General features: G+C 41.2%; 1 protein-coding gene across 4 annotated transcripts in view; it reads left to right on the forward strand.

The window, feature by feature from the left end:
* The window catches only part of Rabep1 (rabaptin, RAB GTPase binding effector protein 1), a 101,188-nt gene that overhangs the window by 79,404 nt on the left and 7,141 nt on the right, over positions 1-14,643 (forward strand). For all 4 annotated transcript variants that reach the window (XM_028860994.2, XM_028860996.2, XM_028860995.2 and 1 more), the window contains 4 exons: positions 1,936-2,034; positions 4,497-4,637; positions 13,161-13,350; positions 13,954-14,009. In XM_028860994.2, the coding sequence (XP_028716827.1) occupies positions 1,936-2,034; positions 4,497-4,637; positions 13,161-13,350; positions 13,954-14,009 (486 nt within the window). The remainder of the gene's footprint in view (positions 1-1,935; positions 2,035-4,496; positions 4,638-13,160; positions 13,351-13,953; positions 14,010-14,643) is intronic.

Consider the following 14,643-nt stretch of genomic DNA (forward strand, 5'->3'; position numbering starts at 1 on the left):
CCCAGCACTTGGGAGGTTGAGACAAGATCAGAAGTTCAAGGGCATTTCTTTATGAGAGGCAGGTAACTAGTGATACTCACAGTGCTGCATCATTTTATGCAGTTACAGGAATTGAGATTGTATAAAGTTTGGAAGGATAGATTATTAAAAGTATTCATTTCCCCAAGAATGTGGTCCTTGTGGCTCTAGTTTACAAGGTATTTTCTTGGTGCCTCCTGGATTTCTTATTTTGCCATCCTATCTGGCTCTCAGATGCCCTACCCTGCTCTCTGTGTCACAGCTGTTTGTTTAGAATTGGTACTTCTAGAGAGCTGCTTCAAACACTAGGCCCTGTCCTGTGTATTTATTAGTTGTCCAGTGCCTTCAAAGAGATAAGAGTTTTGGGGGTGGAGAGATCACTTCAGAGGTTAAGAACACATACTGCTCTTGTAGAGGACCTACATTCAGTTGTTATCATCCTTGTCTGGCCACCTACAGTTGCCTCTAACTCCAGCTCCAAGAGATCTGATGCTCTCTTCTGGCCTTTACAGATACTGCACTCACATGCACAAACCTAAACTCAGACATACACATATGCACATAAGTAAAAATACAACTAGAATCTTTTGAAAAGATACATCTTATATTATTTTTATACAGCCTAATTTTCAGTAGTTTGGTTCACATCACCCAATCTGTCATTATTAGAAACAAAATTCTTTTTTTTTAAAAAAAAAAATTTAATTTAATGTGCATTGGTGTGAGTGTGTGTTAGATGCCCTGGAACTGGAGTTAGAGACAGTTGTGAGCTGCCACGTAGGTGTTGGGAATTGAACCCAGGTCCTCTGAAAGAGCAGCCAGTGCTCTTAATCTCTGAGCCATCTCACCAGCCCCACAAAATTCTTTTTTTTTTTTTGGTCGTTGTTGTTGATTTGTTTTTGTTTTTTTGAGATAGGGTTTCTCTGTGTAGCCCTGGCTGTCCTGAAACTTGCTCTGTAGACCAGGTCATAGACCAGGCTGGCCTTGAACTCACAGAGATCTGTCTACCTCTGCCTCCTGAGTACTGGGATTAAAGGCATGTGCCACCACTGCCTAGCTAGAAACAAAATTCTAACAATCATTTTTTAAATACCTAGACAAAATTATTTTTGTAAGTTTTTGTGTGTGAATGATCAGTTTTCAGTAATTCCCTCCCCAGGAATATTAACACTAATCCAAAACAGTTGAGAGTTAAGTGATACTAATCACTCTTTAGAAGATTGTAACCAACTCAGAAAGGATTCATTTATCCTTTAAAGGTCTACTGTCTCCTCTCTTTCTCTCCTTCCTTCATTTTAAAGAAATATATTTACTTGTGCCTGTGCGCATGCACAGGTATACACACACACACACACACACACACACACACACACACACACACACACACACAAGAGCGCACGCACGCGCGCGCGCCATTCATGTATATATGTATATGTATATGTATATGTATATGTATATGTATAGCCATGGCACTTGTGTGGAGATCAGAGGACAACTTGCAGGAATCAGTTCTTTCTTCCACCAGATGGGTTATGAGGAACAAACTCAGGTCATCAGGCTTAGCAGCAAGTTCCTTTATCAGCCGTGCCTTTACTCCAGCCCCAGGCTTCTAGTTTTGTTTTGTTTTTTAATTTAATTTTTTTAAAGCTTCTTAAAAATACATCTTTAACTAGGTCATGTGGGTTCTCATCATTCTCAGAACCAATTACTACTGTTTGTTGATGTGAGTCAACATGTGACTTAAACTTTGCTAATGCACTGAGGTACCCAAGAGTCTTGCCATATAGCAAGTGCACACATTGGTTGAATGAAAGATGAGTGGTTCCCACGGATTTGCTGTGGAGTAATGGGATGCAGGGTTAGCTTCAGATAACCAATTTGTAACTCTGCATTTTCATGTGTGCATCTTCTATTCAGATATCTGCACTTGTCCTAAGAGCTCAAGCTTCCGAGGTCTTACTTGAAGAGTTACAACAGAGCTTTTCTCAAGCAAAGAGGGACGTTCAAGAACAGATGGTAAGTCAGTGTTTGAAGTACATGTCATACGCTACCTTTTTTTCTTTCTCGAAATTATCTTTAGTGTGACTATTACCCTGTTGAAAGTAGCTACTGTTGTATACTCCAGGGCCTAAAGAACATTTGTGATGGTGAAATGCTGTATAGACATCGTTTCTTCTAAGCAGAGCTCCTCATCCTGCCCCATTTCATCTTTTGCTTTTTTGACTTGGGTAACCTAAACAGAGTAAATTTTGATAAACCAGTATTTAATTTTCAGTTTAAAATACAAGTTAAAAACAATAGAGATAATTGTCATCTCCAGCTCACACAGTTTTTGAATACTTAACATTTTCCTGGACAGCTTATTAACTTCCCAGAATTTACATATTTGCTGTAGCTCTGGAGACCTTTCAGGAGGCCATTAGATGTGAGGGATGGAAGCAGAGCTTCATGAGCAGTGGCCACTGGGAACCTTTGTGCCCTATGTGGCAGCAGGTATGCCTCTGTAACCACATTCAAGGATAGGGACTAATTGGTGTGTACACAGATGTGCTGATCTCTGGAAATCATTGGCCAGCGAGCTTGGGTTAATGAGAGACCCTGTCTTCAAAATTTAGGTGGAATTAAGGTCGAGAGTGATTAAGGAAAACACTCAGTGTTGACTTCTGAACTCCACATATATGCTGTGTCACAAGCATGTGAATCACATACATTGTGTACACACACACACACACACACACACACACACACACACACACACACACACAGATGGTCCTTTATTGCTACTCTAACAGGCCACATTGGGAAGAACAAAGAGGACAAGTGACACCTTCCCCCAAGTCCATCTTCATGCTCCTAACAAGAGGGTTGAATTTCAGTTGATGGCAAGAGATGTGCACAGATAGCTAAGCCATTTCTGTCAAGCTGTGGCCACCTATCATTGTCTCTGCTTGTGTCTTACCTTAAGGTAGTCTGACAAGTCAGAACTGTGTGGAATCTGTTTCTGGATGAGCTTTCTCCGGCTGGTTACAGGGTGGGTTTGTTTCTTTCTCCCAGCATGAGGCTGCTAGAGAAATTCCATTTCCTTGGGGTACAGTGTCTCATGAGTCTGATGGTCAAAGGGAGGGTCATGTGTGTCTTGTAGAATGCTTGCTAGGCTAGGTACAGATTGAGAGTGATATAAGGCACAATCAACTAGTCTCAAGAAAATAAAGCCATGTTTAACCAAAGTTTGTACATGACCTGCCTGCCTTTGGGATTCGGCTTGCTCATCAGCCATCTTGGAAGATATTCTTTAACTCTCTGGCTGACTTCTTCCTCCTACTTATGTGTTCCTTCATTCTTGTAATGTTCACTAAGCAGCTTTTGTTATAGCACCATGTCATACTGAGGGTAGTTTTGGCTTTAACTAAACTTTTCTATCACAAGCTTCTCCAGGGAATGTATCTTTGTCTCTGGATTCTTGATGGGCAGAAAAATGCCTACTTTCTAGTAGTGGGTGATAAACAAAGGTAGCCTGAGTGAGTGATCTGCATGCATGTATATTAATTTGTAACAAATGACTTGATATTAAAAATCAGCAGAAAACTGGGCATGGTGACATCTCTGGGAAAGCAGAAGCAGGTAGATCTCTGAGTTCAAGGCCAGCCTGGTTTACATAGTGGGTTCCAGGCCAGCTAGGGCACAGATCCTCTTTATTGGGTGGCTGTGAGGGAGTGGTGTAGAGGCTTGAGACAGGATTTTATGTTGCTTAGGCTGGCCTTAAATTTCTATCCACCTGAGGCTTGCTTGATCTCTGGATCTTATGCCTGGCCTCCTGGGTGGTGGGATCATGGGCATACACACCACCAAATGAAACCTGAGATCCTTTTGAAGAGTTGCGGTCTGGGGCTGCCCAGCTGTTCACTTGATCCTGGACTCATTGTATGTGCAGTGGGTGTAAGGGAAGATGGAGATCCTGCCTTTTCCATTCTTCTGGGGAATACTTATTCTATTTGGTACAGGTCTTGCTCGTTTCAGCCAATCCACTGAGCCATAGAATCTGGTTACACTGTGTCCTTGGAGACAAGAAACTGAATATTTTTGAATTGCTGGTAGGAACAGCAAAAAATGAGTTCCTATAATTGTCTCATTGCCTGGCTCTTGCTGAATATATAGAAAGGCTGCAATAAAGAACAGGGTGGAGCTGGTGGAGAATGAGATGCTCTGCTTGACCTTAATATAATACTTGGAAGTGCTGTAAACAAGTTGTTCTCTGGTCTCCACACACATGCTATGTTACATACAGGTTAACATCACAATAAATAAATGAATAAAATATTAGTTATGAGCTGTGTGTGTGTTTTTAGAAGTCTTACATTGTTTTATAACATACTCCCCCATCATCAAATGTCATTTTATTTGGCCTTGTTTTTCTCTGATGATTGTTACTAAACTAGAATTACCTTCCTAGCTGTGATTAGCATCTGTTTCTGTTTTAGGCGGTGCTGATGCAGTCCCGTGAACAGGTTTCAGAAGAGCTGGTGAGGTTACAGAAAGACAATGACAGCCTCCAGGGAAAGCATAGCTTACATGTATCATTACAGCTAGCAGAAAACTTCATTCTCCCAGATACTGTGGAGGTAATGTATTTGTGACATCATCAAAAACATACAAAAAGTGTACTTTTTGAAATGGTTGTAAGTTCCTTAAAAAACAAACACCAAACTTTATTGATAAATTTCTTATGCCCGACAGTTCCACCTTTAAAAATGTAATTCATCTTATAGCATGGTGATAGGTAAATGTCAATTTTAAGCCTTGTTTTGTCTTTGTCTCTGAAATATCGTCTGAGTATGTAGTGCAGTTCCAGCCTCAAACTCAAGATTCTGCCTCTGTCTCCCCAGTGCTGCGATTGCAGATGTGTGCTGCCACATCCCATCATTTTAGAACATTTCCATCACTGCAGAAGGAAACCTCACTCAGGGCTGGAGAGATGGCTCAGTGGTTAAGAGCGTTCGCTGCTCTTTAGAGGACCTGGGTTTGATTTGTCTATATGTCCAGTCCTAGGGATCAGACACCTGGGTTTGATTTGTCTATATGTCCAGTCCCAGGGTATCAGATACCTCTGGCCTCTGTAGGCACCACTTATGTGTGTACTGACATACATGTAAGCAGAAACCCCATACACATTTCAAACAAACAACAAACAAAACAAAACCCAATCAAACAAACATCCCTCCTTACCCTTTAGGGATTGCTTCTATTCCCTTTATCCCCAGTCTAGAGAACTAATGATCTGCCTGTCTGTAAATGTTTCCTTAGTCTTTTGTATTTGCTTTGGCTTCTTTCATCATGTTTTCAAGATTCTTCCATGTTGTAGCAAATATTGACCTTTAATTACTTTTTATGGCTGAATAATAATACTGCATTGTATAGATGTTTTGTTTATTCATCTGTTGGTGGATATTTAAGTCATTACCATTTAATATGCATGTACAGGACATGTTTTCATTTCTCCTGAATATATACCTAATAGTATGGAGTTGCTGTATCATATGAGAACTTGGATAATTTTGGTAATATGTGTGGAACTATCCAATTGTTTTATTTCTTGAATTAGTATATGTCAGTTATACAACAGTGGGTTTTTATTGTGACATTTTCATACATGCATATAATATACATTGATCATGTTTTGTCCTATTCCATCTCTTATCCCCACTTACACTGGTCTTTCTTCCCAAATAGTCTTCTTTCTTTCTTCATAACTTAAAAACAATCTAGATTCTGCCTAGGAGAGACAACATTCAGTATTTGTTTTTCTGAGTCTAGCTTATTTTCCTTACTGTGATGATCTTCATTTCCATCCGTTTCCTTCATATAACATAATTTTACACTTTCTACACATTTTACAATTTCTACACATTTTTTAAAAATGTGTAGACTGCCACAATTTATTTATTTGTTGAATACCTGTGATAAAAGCTTGCTAAGAGTAATAGTGCAGCAGTAAACATGGGCTATTCTAGTGTTTGCTGGATTTGATTCCTCAGGGGTACACCTAGGAACAGCACAGATGGATTATTTGGTAGTTCTGTTTTGGGTGGCCTTTACTGTGTAGCCCTGGCTAGCCTAGAACTCATTATATAGACCAGGATGGCTTTGAATTCACCGAGATTCTCCTGCCTCTGCCTTCTGAGTGATGGGATTAAGGCCTATGTCACTATGCCTAGCCTAAATTTGTTTGTTTGTTTGTTTTGAAAAAGGGTTTCTCTGTGTAACTGCCCTGGCAGGCTGGCCTGGAATTCACAGAGATCCACCTGCCTCTGCCTCCTGAGTATTGGGATCAAAGGCGTGTGCTGTGAATACCACCTACCCAGTCTAAGTTTGTTTTTTGAAGAACCTCTGTATTGTGATGTTCACAGTGGTTGAACATTCTTACCCAAATGGGTTTTTTTTTTTTTTTGGTTTTTCGAGACAGGGTTTCTCCGTGTAGCTTTGCGCCTTTCCTGGAACTCGCTTTGGAAACCAGGCTGGCCTCGAACTCACAGAGATCCGCCTGCCTCTGCTTCCCGAGTGCTGGGATTAAAGGCGTGCGCCACCACCGCCCGGCCCAAATGGTTTTAAGGGTCTTGTTTTTCCTTTTATCCATGTCAACATTTACTAGTTTATTAGTATTGCTTTTATTGATTTATTTTTTTGGAGACAGGGTTTCTCTGTGTAGCCTTAGCTGTCCTGGAACTGACTTTGTTGACTACAATGGTCTTGAACTCAGAGATCTGCCAGCCTCTGGCTGTGCTGGCATTAAAGACGTGCACCACCAAGCCCAACTTGTTTACATTGTTTATGATACCCTTCTCATTGAGGTGAGATGGAATCTCAGTCTAGTTTTTGTATTTCCTTGATAACGAAGGGTGTTGAACATTTTTTTTTTTTTCATGCATTTGCTTCTCACTTATACTTCTTTGGAGAATAGTCTGTTCAATTTGTTGATTCAGTTATTTTTTTTTAAGTGCTGATTTTATCTCTGTGTGTGTTCTTTATATAATTGTCTGTGTATAAATCTTACAATAGTTACTTTTTCATTGCTTTGGCAAAATGCCTAACAAAAGCAGTTTGTTGGGGTTGGGGACTTAGCTCAGTGGTAGAACACTTGCCTAGCAAGCGCAAGGCCCTCGGTTCGATCCTCAGCTGGGGGGTGGGGGAGCAGTTTGTTTATGGGAGGGCAGCTTTACTCCAGTTGCAGTCCCTCATGTCTATGAGGCAGCTGGTCATAGTGCCTCCTCAGTCAGAAAGCAGAAAGAAGGTAGGAAGTAGAGCTGGTTCAGAAACCTCAAAACTTAGCCCAAGCACCCAATTTGTTCCATGTTGATGACTAACTATTCAGACACACAACCTTTGGGGGCATTCACACCACAACATTTCTCCCCTGTGTAGCTTGTCTCTTTACTCTCTGTCTGCTGCTTTTCTGGAACAGCCCTTTAGTTTCGTGCAGTCTCATTGTCAGTTCTGTTTCCTGAGCCTTTGGGGCCATATTCAGGAAGCTTTGTTGCTGTAGGGTCCACAACCCCCCCTCCCCCTTCCCCAGACTGGGTTTATCTGTCTAACAACTCTAGCTGTCCTGGAACTCAGTTTGTAGACCAGGCTGGGCCTTGAACTCACAGAGTTCCACCTGCCTCTGCCTCTAGTGCTGGGATTAAAGGCGCGCGCCGCCGCCGCCGCCGCCGCCGCCACCACCACCACCACTGCCGCCGCCGTCGGCTGTGTTGCTGTAGTTTTAAGCATTGTACTTATGCTCAGGATTGCTTTTGCCTTCAGGTCTTCAGTGCTTCCAAATACATTTAGAATTTCTTCCTTCCCTTGTGCTATGAGGAATGTCATTGGAATTTTTTTGGGTATTGCATTGAACCTATAAGAAATTTTTTTAATAATATGGCAGTTTTCAAAATACTAGTTATACTAAGCCAAGGGGCAATTTTTGATTTTCTAGTGTCTTCAATTTATTTTCTCTGCTTTCCTTACAGCTTTCATTTTAGAGGGCTTCCACCTTCTTGGTTAGGTTTATTCCTATGGTTTTGGTGTTTTGTTTTTGTTTTTACACCATTGAGAACAGAATTGTTTTCCTTATTTCTTTCTGAGCTTGCTGGTTATTGATATATAGGAGAACTACTGATTTGTCTATGTTGAATTTTGTTTCTGCTTTTATTTCATTGAAAGAGTTTACTGGTGATGTCTTTTAGGCCTTTCAAGTATAGAATTCTGTCATCTGCAGATAGGGATAATTTGACTTCCATTTTATTTATCTATCTTGCTTTATTGCTGGGTAAGAATTAAGCACTATGATGAGTAAAAGTGGAGAGAGTGGATACCCTTGTCTCATTCATGATGTTATAGTAAATGCTTTTAAGGTTTTTTTTTTCATTTAATATAAATTGGCTTATAGTTTATTGTATAAAACCTTTAGAATGTTAAAATATGATCATTTTGTTTGAGTGTACATGTTTATTTGTAAGTCATGTGCACATGTGGAGGACAGAGGTTGATGGCAGATTAACTGCCTTAATCTCTAGAGCTTTTGAGACAGGATCACTCACTGAACCTGGAGCCCGTCAATTTGGTTAGACAGTTTGGCCAGTGAGCCATGAGGACCCTCCTGTATCGGCTTCCCTAGCACTAGGATCACAAGCCTTTCCCGCCAAACCTTGCTTTTAGCTGAGTGCTGGGATCCAGATGCAGGTCCTCATGCTGTGTAGCATATGTTTTACTAACTGGGCAATCTTTCCAACCCTGTAGTCCTAGTTTATACAGGGTGTTTATTGTGAAAGTGTGTTGAATTTTCTTAAAAGCCCTTTCTGTAGCTATTGAATGGTTATGTGATTTTTATTTTTGGTTCTCTTCATGTGCTATATTTTATCTTATTGATTTGCATGTGTTGTTGAATAATCTTCATCATTGTTGAATTTGATTTGTTTATATTTATTTTTATGTATATAGGTGTTTTGCTTGTGTGTATGTCTGTGCACCATGGAAGCTTCAAGAAGGTGTCAGAGCCCCTGAGACTAGAATTAAGGACAGTTTTGAACCACCATGTGGGTTCTGGGAATCAAACCTGGATTCTTTGGAAGAGCAGCCAGGGCTCTTACTGCTGAGCCATCTTTCCAGCCCCAAAAAGGATCTTTTTTTTTGGTTTTTCGAAGCAGGGTTTCTCTGTGTAGCTTTGTGCCTTTCCTGGATCTCGCTCTGTAGACCAGGCTGGCCTCGAACTCACAGAGATCCACCTGCCTCTTGCCTCCCGAGTGCTGGGATTAAAGGTGTGTGCCACCGACGCCCAGGAAATCTTTTATTTATTTTTATTGTGTATGAGTGTTTTGCCTGAATGTATGAATCTATCACATGCATGGCTGGTGCCTTCAGAGGTCAGAGGAGGGTGTCAGATTCCCTGGACTGGAGTTACTAGGTTGTAAACTACCACATTGGCATTAGGAATCAAACTCTAGTTCTTTACAAGAGCAATAAGTGCTCTTAACCACTTAGCCAACTTTCTAGCCATTTGTATTTTATTGAGGATTTTTACAGTTGTGTATCAAAGTAATTGGTCTATAGTTTTTTGGTTTCTGTTTTTTTTTTTTTTTTTTAATGTTCTTACCTGGTTTTAGTATCAGGCTAATACTGGTTTCATACTGTGTTTGGAAGGTTCCTTTTATGTTTTAGGGGTAGTTTGTGGAGGGTTGGTATTTTTCTTGCAGGTCTGGTAGAATTCTGAAATCACTGTCTTCTCCTGGGCTCCCCCCCCTCCCCGACTGTTCCTGACCTTGGTACTTCACAGATCTGCTGAAGTTGCTTCTGTTCTTGCTTCAGTTTGGGTGTGTCATATGCCTCTGAATTTACCCATCTTTCCCAGACTTCCCGATCTACTGGGATTTAAATTAAACACTCTCCCAGTGGTTTTTTGGATGTTAGTAATGGCTGCTGTAACCCCTTTTCTACCTCTAGTTTTGTAAGTGGGTGACTCCCCCCCCCCTTGGGTTACTTTAGCTAAGTGTTTGCAAATCTCATTTCTCTTTCCTTTCTTTTTCTTTTTTGGTTTTTTGGAGACAGGGTTTCTCTGTGTAGATTTGGTGCCTGTCCTGGAGCTCACTTGGTAGCCCAGGCTGGCCTGGAACTCACAGAGATCTGCCTGCCTCTGCCTCCCCAGTGCTGGGATTAAAGGTGTGCGCCACCGCCATCCCCTGGCTTCTTATTTCTCTTTTCAAAGAACAGATTCTATTAATTGATCTTTTATATTTCCTTTTAGTCTCTGTTTCATTAATTTCTACCTTGATCATTAGTATTTCTTTGTATCTATTAATCGGGTTTGGCTTGTTCTTGTTTCTTAGGCCTTGAAGTGTGCTGTTAGGTTATTTATTTGAGATCTTTCTGATTATTTAATATAGATACTCAGCTGTGAGTTTCCCTCTTAGCATTGCCTTTGCTGTATCCAAAAGGTTTTGTTAAGTTTTATGTCCATGTTGATTGACTCTAGGAATTTAAAATTTCATCTGATTTCTAAAAGGGCCATTCAGAAATATATTTCTCATTTCCTGTTTTTGTATAGTTTTCATGGTTTCTCTTACTGTTGATTTCTAATTTATTCTATTACAAACTATTTCAGATTCTTTAAATTGATACATTTCATTAGTCTAAAATGTGATCTATTAGGCCAGTAAGATGGCGCAGTGGGTAAAAGTGCTAGTCTCACTTGGTATGATGGTGCATGCCTTTAATATGAGCACTTAGGACATGTGAGTTCCAGCCTAGCCTGGTCTACATAGTGAGTTCCAGGCCAGCCAGGGCTATATAGTGAGATCTTGCCTGGGGTGGGGAGTGGAGTGCTTGTCTCCAAGACTGATGACCAGAGTTCAGTTCCTGGATCTCAAGGTAGAAGAAGACAGTTGACCCATGAAAGCTGTCCTCTGACTTCCATACGCACACCACACACACACACACACACACACACACACACACACACAACAACAAAAATATTTAAACATCTATTTTGGAGAAAGTTCCATGGGCTGCTGAGAAGAATGTTCTTAGCCTCTGAGCTGTCTCTCCAGCCCCCTTTGGCCACTTTTGGCTTAAAATCTGCTTTGTCAAATGAATGTAGTTGGGATTAAAGGTGTGTGCGCCACCATGTCTGGTACTTTGATTTTAAAATATGGCTTTGGGGCTGGAGAGATGGCCCAGCCATTAAAGGCTAGGCTCACAACCAAAAATATAAAATATGGCTTTGCTGGATTTGTAATTTTGGTTGGAATTTATTTGAAATATATTAGCCCCGTTCTCCTGGCTTCTATGTTTTCTGTTGAGAGGTCTTCTTCTGAGAGGTCTGCTGTTACTCCACTAGGTTTGTCTTGTCAGTTGGCACTTCCCTCATGAGGGGCCTGGCTTGGAGCCGTAGACTGTTTCTTTTCTCTGCTCTGCCTTTCATTCCCTCATGCTCGTTCATTGTCCTGTCCTTCTGGATTGGTGACGTCCTTTTTCCTCTGGAATATGGCTGTCACTTGATACCCTCTCATCCCCCAGCTCGATGGAGGAAGATTCTGGGGCACCATTTTACACCAGAAGAACCATTAAAATTTTGTTTTTTACCCCTGGAACTTGGGAGGCAGAGGCAGGTGGATCTCTGTGAAAGAAAGAAAGAAAATCTGGGCTGGTGAGAAGCCTAGGTGCCTGCTGCCAAATCTGCTGGAGTCCCTAGGACTCACATGTTGGAAGGAGAACACCCCCTCACACATGCCGTATGCCAGGGCCTGTAAACTCACTCACGTGTGCAGACGTAAAACAGTGAGTGAAAATTGTTATTGTTTGAAATTATTTAAAAATTAAATGTGAGCTGGTTACAGTGATTTGGCCCTTTAATCCCAACACTTGGAATGCTGGGACAGGAGGATTGCTGTATGTTTGAGGTGCTAGTGCTACATAGTAAGTTCTAGTCTCTGTCTCAATGCATTATAAATTCATCGTTTTATAAGTTTCTTGTAGTCCTGTCTTTCCTTAAATCCTATCAGATTTAAGTTCTACCTTATTTTTTTCTATGTACATATTAACATTACTATTAGTGGTTTGTTGTTGTTTTACTTTTAAAGATACAGTTGTTTATCATGCCCTCCACTGCTCACAGCTGTGGTCTAGCCTAGGCCTGCACTCTGGTGAAAGCTCTAGATCCTTTCTTAACTGGTAATTACTGATACAGAAGGCTTGGGGAATTCATGCCTTAGCCGTGAGCTTTAAATAACTTCACCACCACCTTCACCTTTGGTAAAACTTTCCTTTTGGGCTGGAAAAGTTCTGTTCTCTAGAGAATTTTTATTCCTAGATTTAAAAGCTATCTAAGATGAGCATGGTGTTGCTTTCCTGCAATCCCAACATTCTAGAGACTAGGGCAAGAGTTCATGAATTTGAAGCTAGATGGGCTATGTAGGGAGTCCAGGCCAGCCTGGGCAGCTTAGCTAAGCCCCATCCCAAAACCTAGATGCATGTAAGTCATTAGAGAGCTGTTTGGGAATGCTAATTTGGGTTTGCTTGAGGAAATGATTAAATTTCCAGACTTAAAATTTTTGGGAAAAGCCGCCAGATATGATGGCATATGCGTGTAATTCCAGCACTTGGGAGGCAAAGACAGGTAGAGCTTTATGAGTTTGATGCCAGCCTCTCTCAACAAAACAAAAATGGTGGTGGGGGCATATAAGCTTGTCACCTTAGAAAGCCTTTCTTTGTGAGGTCGGTGGGTCATTACTTACTGACACAGTACTTTGCCTAGGAAGATTTTCAGTGAGCGTTTGAATGTGTGAATAGGTAAGTAAATGTATTTCATCCTGCATTTACACTTGTTCCTGGGTGTTTCTCTTTTTATCTTCTTGAAGGTATTCTTCCTAGTGAATTTTGTGTGGAAAGTTATGTAACTTTTTATTTTTTCTGCTCATAAAACAGCTTTGAGGGGAAAATGTAGTTCACAACACAACTTTTTTGGTCGTGTTGGATGTTAATATGCCAAGGCATGTGTTTGCAAAACACTATGTGGTCATTGAAATTCACGGTCAAAATTTTTAATCATGTGAAACATAAATCTTGAGCTTCTCTCACCTTCAGAAATCCAGCAACCTCTTGTGTGCTGAATGCAGGTGCTCCGGGAACTGGTGTTAAAATATCGTGAGAACATCATTCATGTGCGGACTGCAGCAGACCACATGGAAGAGAAGCTGAAGGCCGAAATACTTTTCCTGAAAGAGCAGATTCAAGCAGAACAGTGTTTAAAGGAAAACCTTGAAGAGACTCTACAGCTGGAAATAGAAAACTGCAAGGAGGAAATAGGTGAGAAAAAATATGTTGCTTGGGGACTGGGGAATGTAGCTTTGTTGGTATAGTGCTTGCCTGGATACAGGAAAATCAGAAGTTCAAGGCTAGCCAGAACTACAGGAGACTATCTTATAAAACAAGCTAACAAACAAAAAGCGATTCATCAGTAAATAACACTGAGAATAATGTCTGACCATGGATGTAGAGAGCACTTGTATAGGAAAGAACACCTGTCCTAGGTGTTCAGATGGACAGTAACCGTGAACTCGCCCTGCCCCTCAATCCTCTGTCCTTTTTTGAATTCTGATGGTAATGCAGCCAAAGGCCACTGGGTATCAGGGTCCCACGGGCAGCATTTCCTTACAGAACTTTCTTGCTAACAGCATTGCTTTCCTACATTTGGGTGTGGACACTTGGTAGAAATTTAGGTTACCACACAGTGTGCATGTGTAGTTGGCCTTTCCCTGAGCCTAGTTATAGTATCAGTTCTCTGGTACAGTTTGAGAGAGAACACTTTCCTCTACAGTATATCTCTGACTCCTTTGGGGACATTTTAAGGGGAAAAAATGAAAAAATAAATAAATAAATGATTGCTAACATTTCTCCTTTTTGTCCTAGCTTCCATTTCTAGTCTAAAAGCTGAATTAGAAAGAATAAAAGTTGAAAAGGGACAGGTGAGTCACAAGTTTAAAATGAATTCTATCAACATGCAGTGGTTACTTATTAATCCTGTGCTAGAACAAAGAAATGAAGATAGCTGAGGCATAATCCCTGCTTTTAAGAAACTTGTGTCTAGTGGGAGCACGTGGGGTGGTGCTGGAGAACATGGGGTGAGGATCACTGTGTGCTGGCCATGTAGTGATGGGCAGAGTGTGGATGCAGAGGGACCTCCCCTGGCGCGCTCACTGCATGACTGTTCTGCACTGCAAGTCGGGCCACAGTTGTACCCCCAGGACATGATGTTTCCTCATTCCCTCAGCAGTGTGGTAGACGAGCCCATGCTGCCCCTAGCCTCAACAACTTCCTGGCTTTGCTTTCTTTCCTCTTAAGCTGCATATTACATGGCTTACAGGGCTCTTTAGTTGGCTTCCAATCCACACCCTTGTCTTCCAACTCTTTGCTGCCCTCATCCCACTGTTGCCTAGTTCTGGATTAGGATTGTTGTTCCAGGAAGCCAAGGCTCCCAGAATTGGTGGCATCTCATGCCCTTGCTGCCATGGCTCCAGTATTCCTAGACAGTCTTGGATTTGTCCTAAGAAATGTCCCTTCCATTCTTCACAATAGCTCTTTCAGTCTCTTTCCTCTCGG

Source organism: Peromyscus leucopus, chromosome 8b (assembly GCF_004664715.2).
Source record: "Peromyscus leucopus breed LL Stock chromosome 8b, UCI_PerLeu_2.1, whole genome shotgun sequence".
NCBI classification, from domain to species: Eukaryota; Metazoa; Chordata; class Mammalia; order Rodentia; family Cricetidae; genus Peromyscus; species Peromyscus leucopus.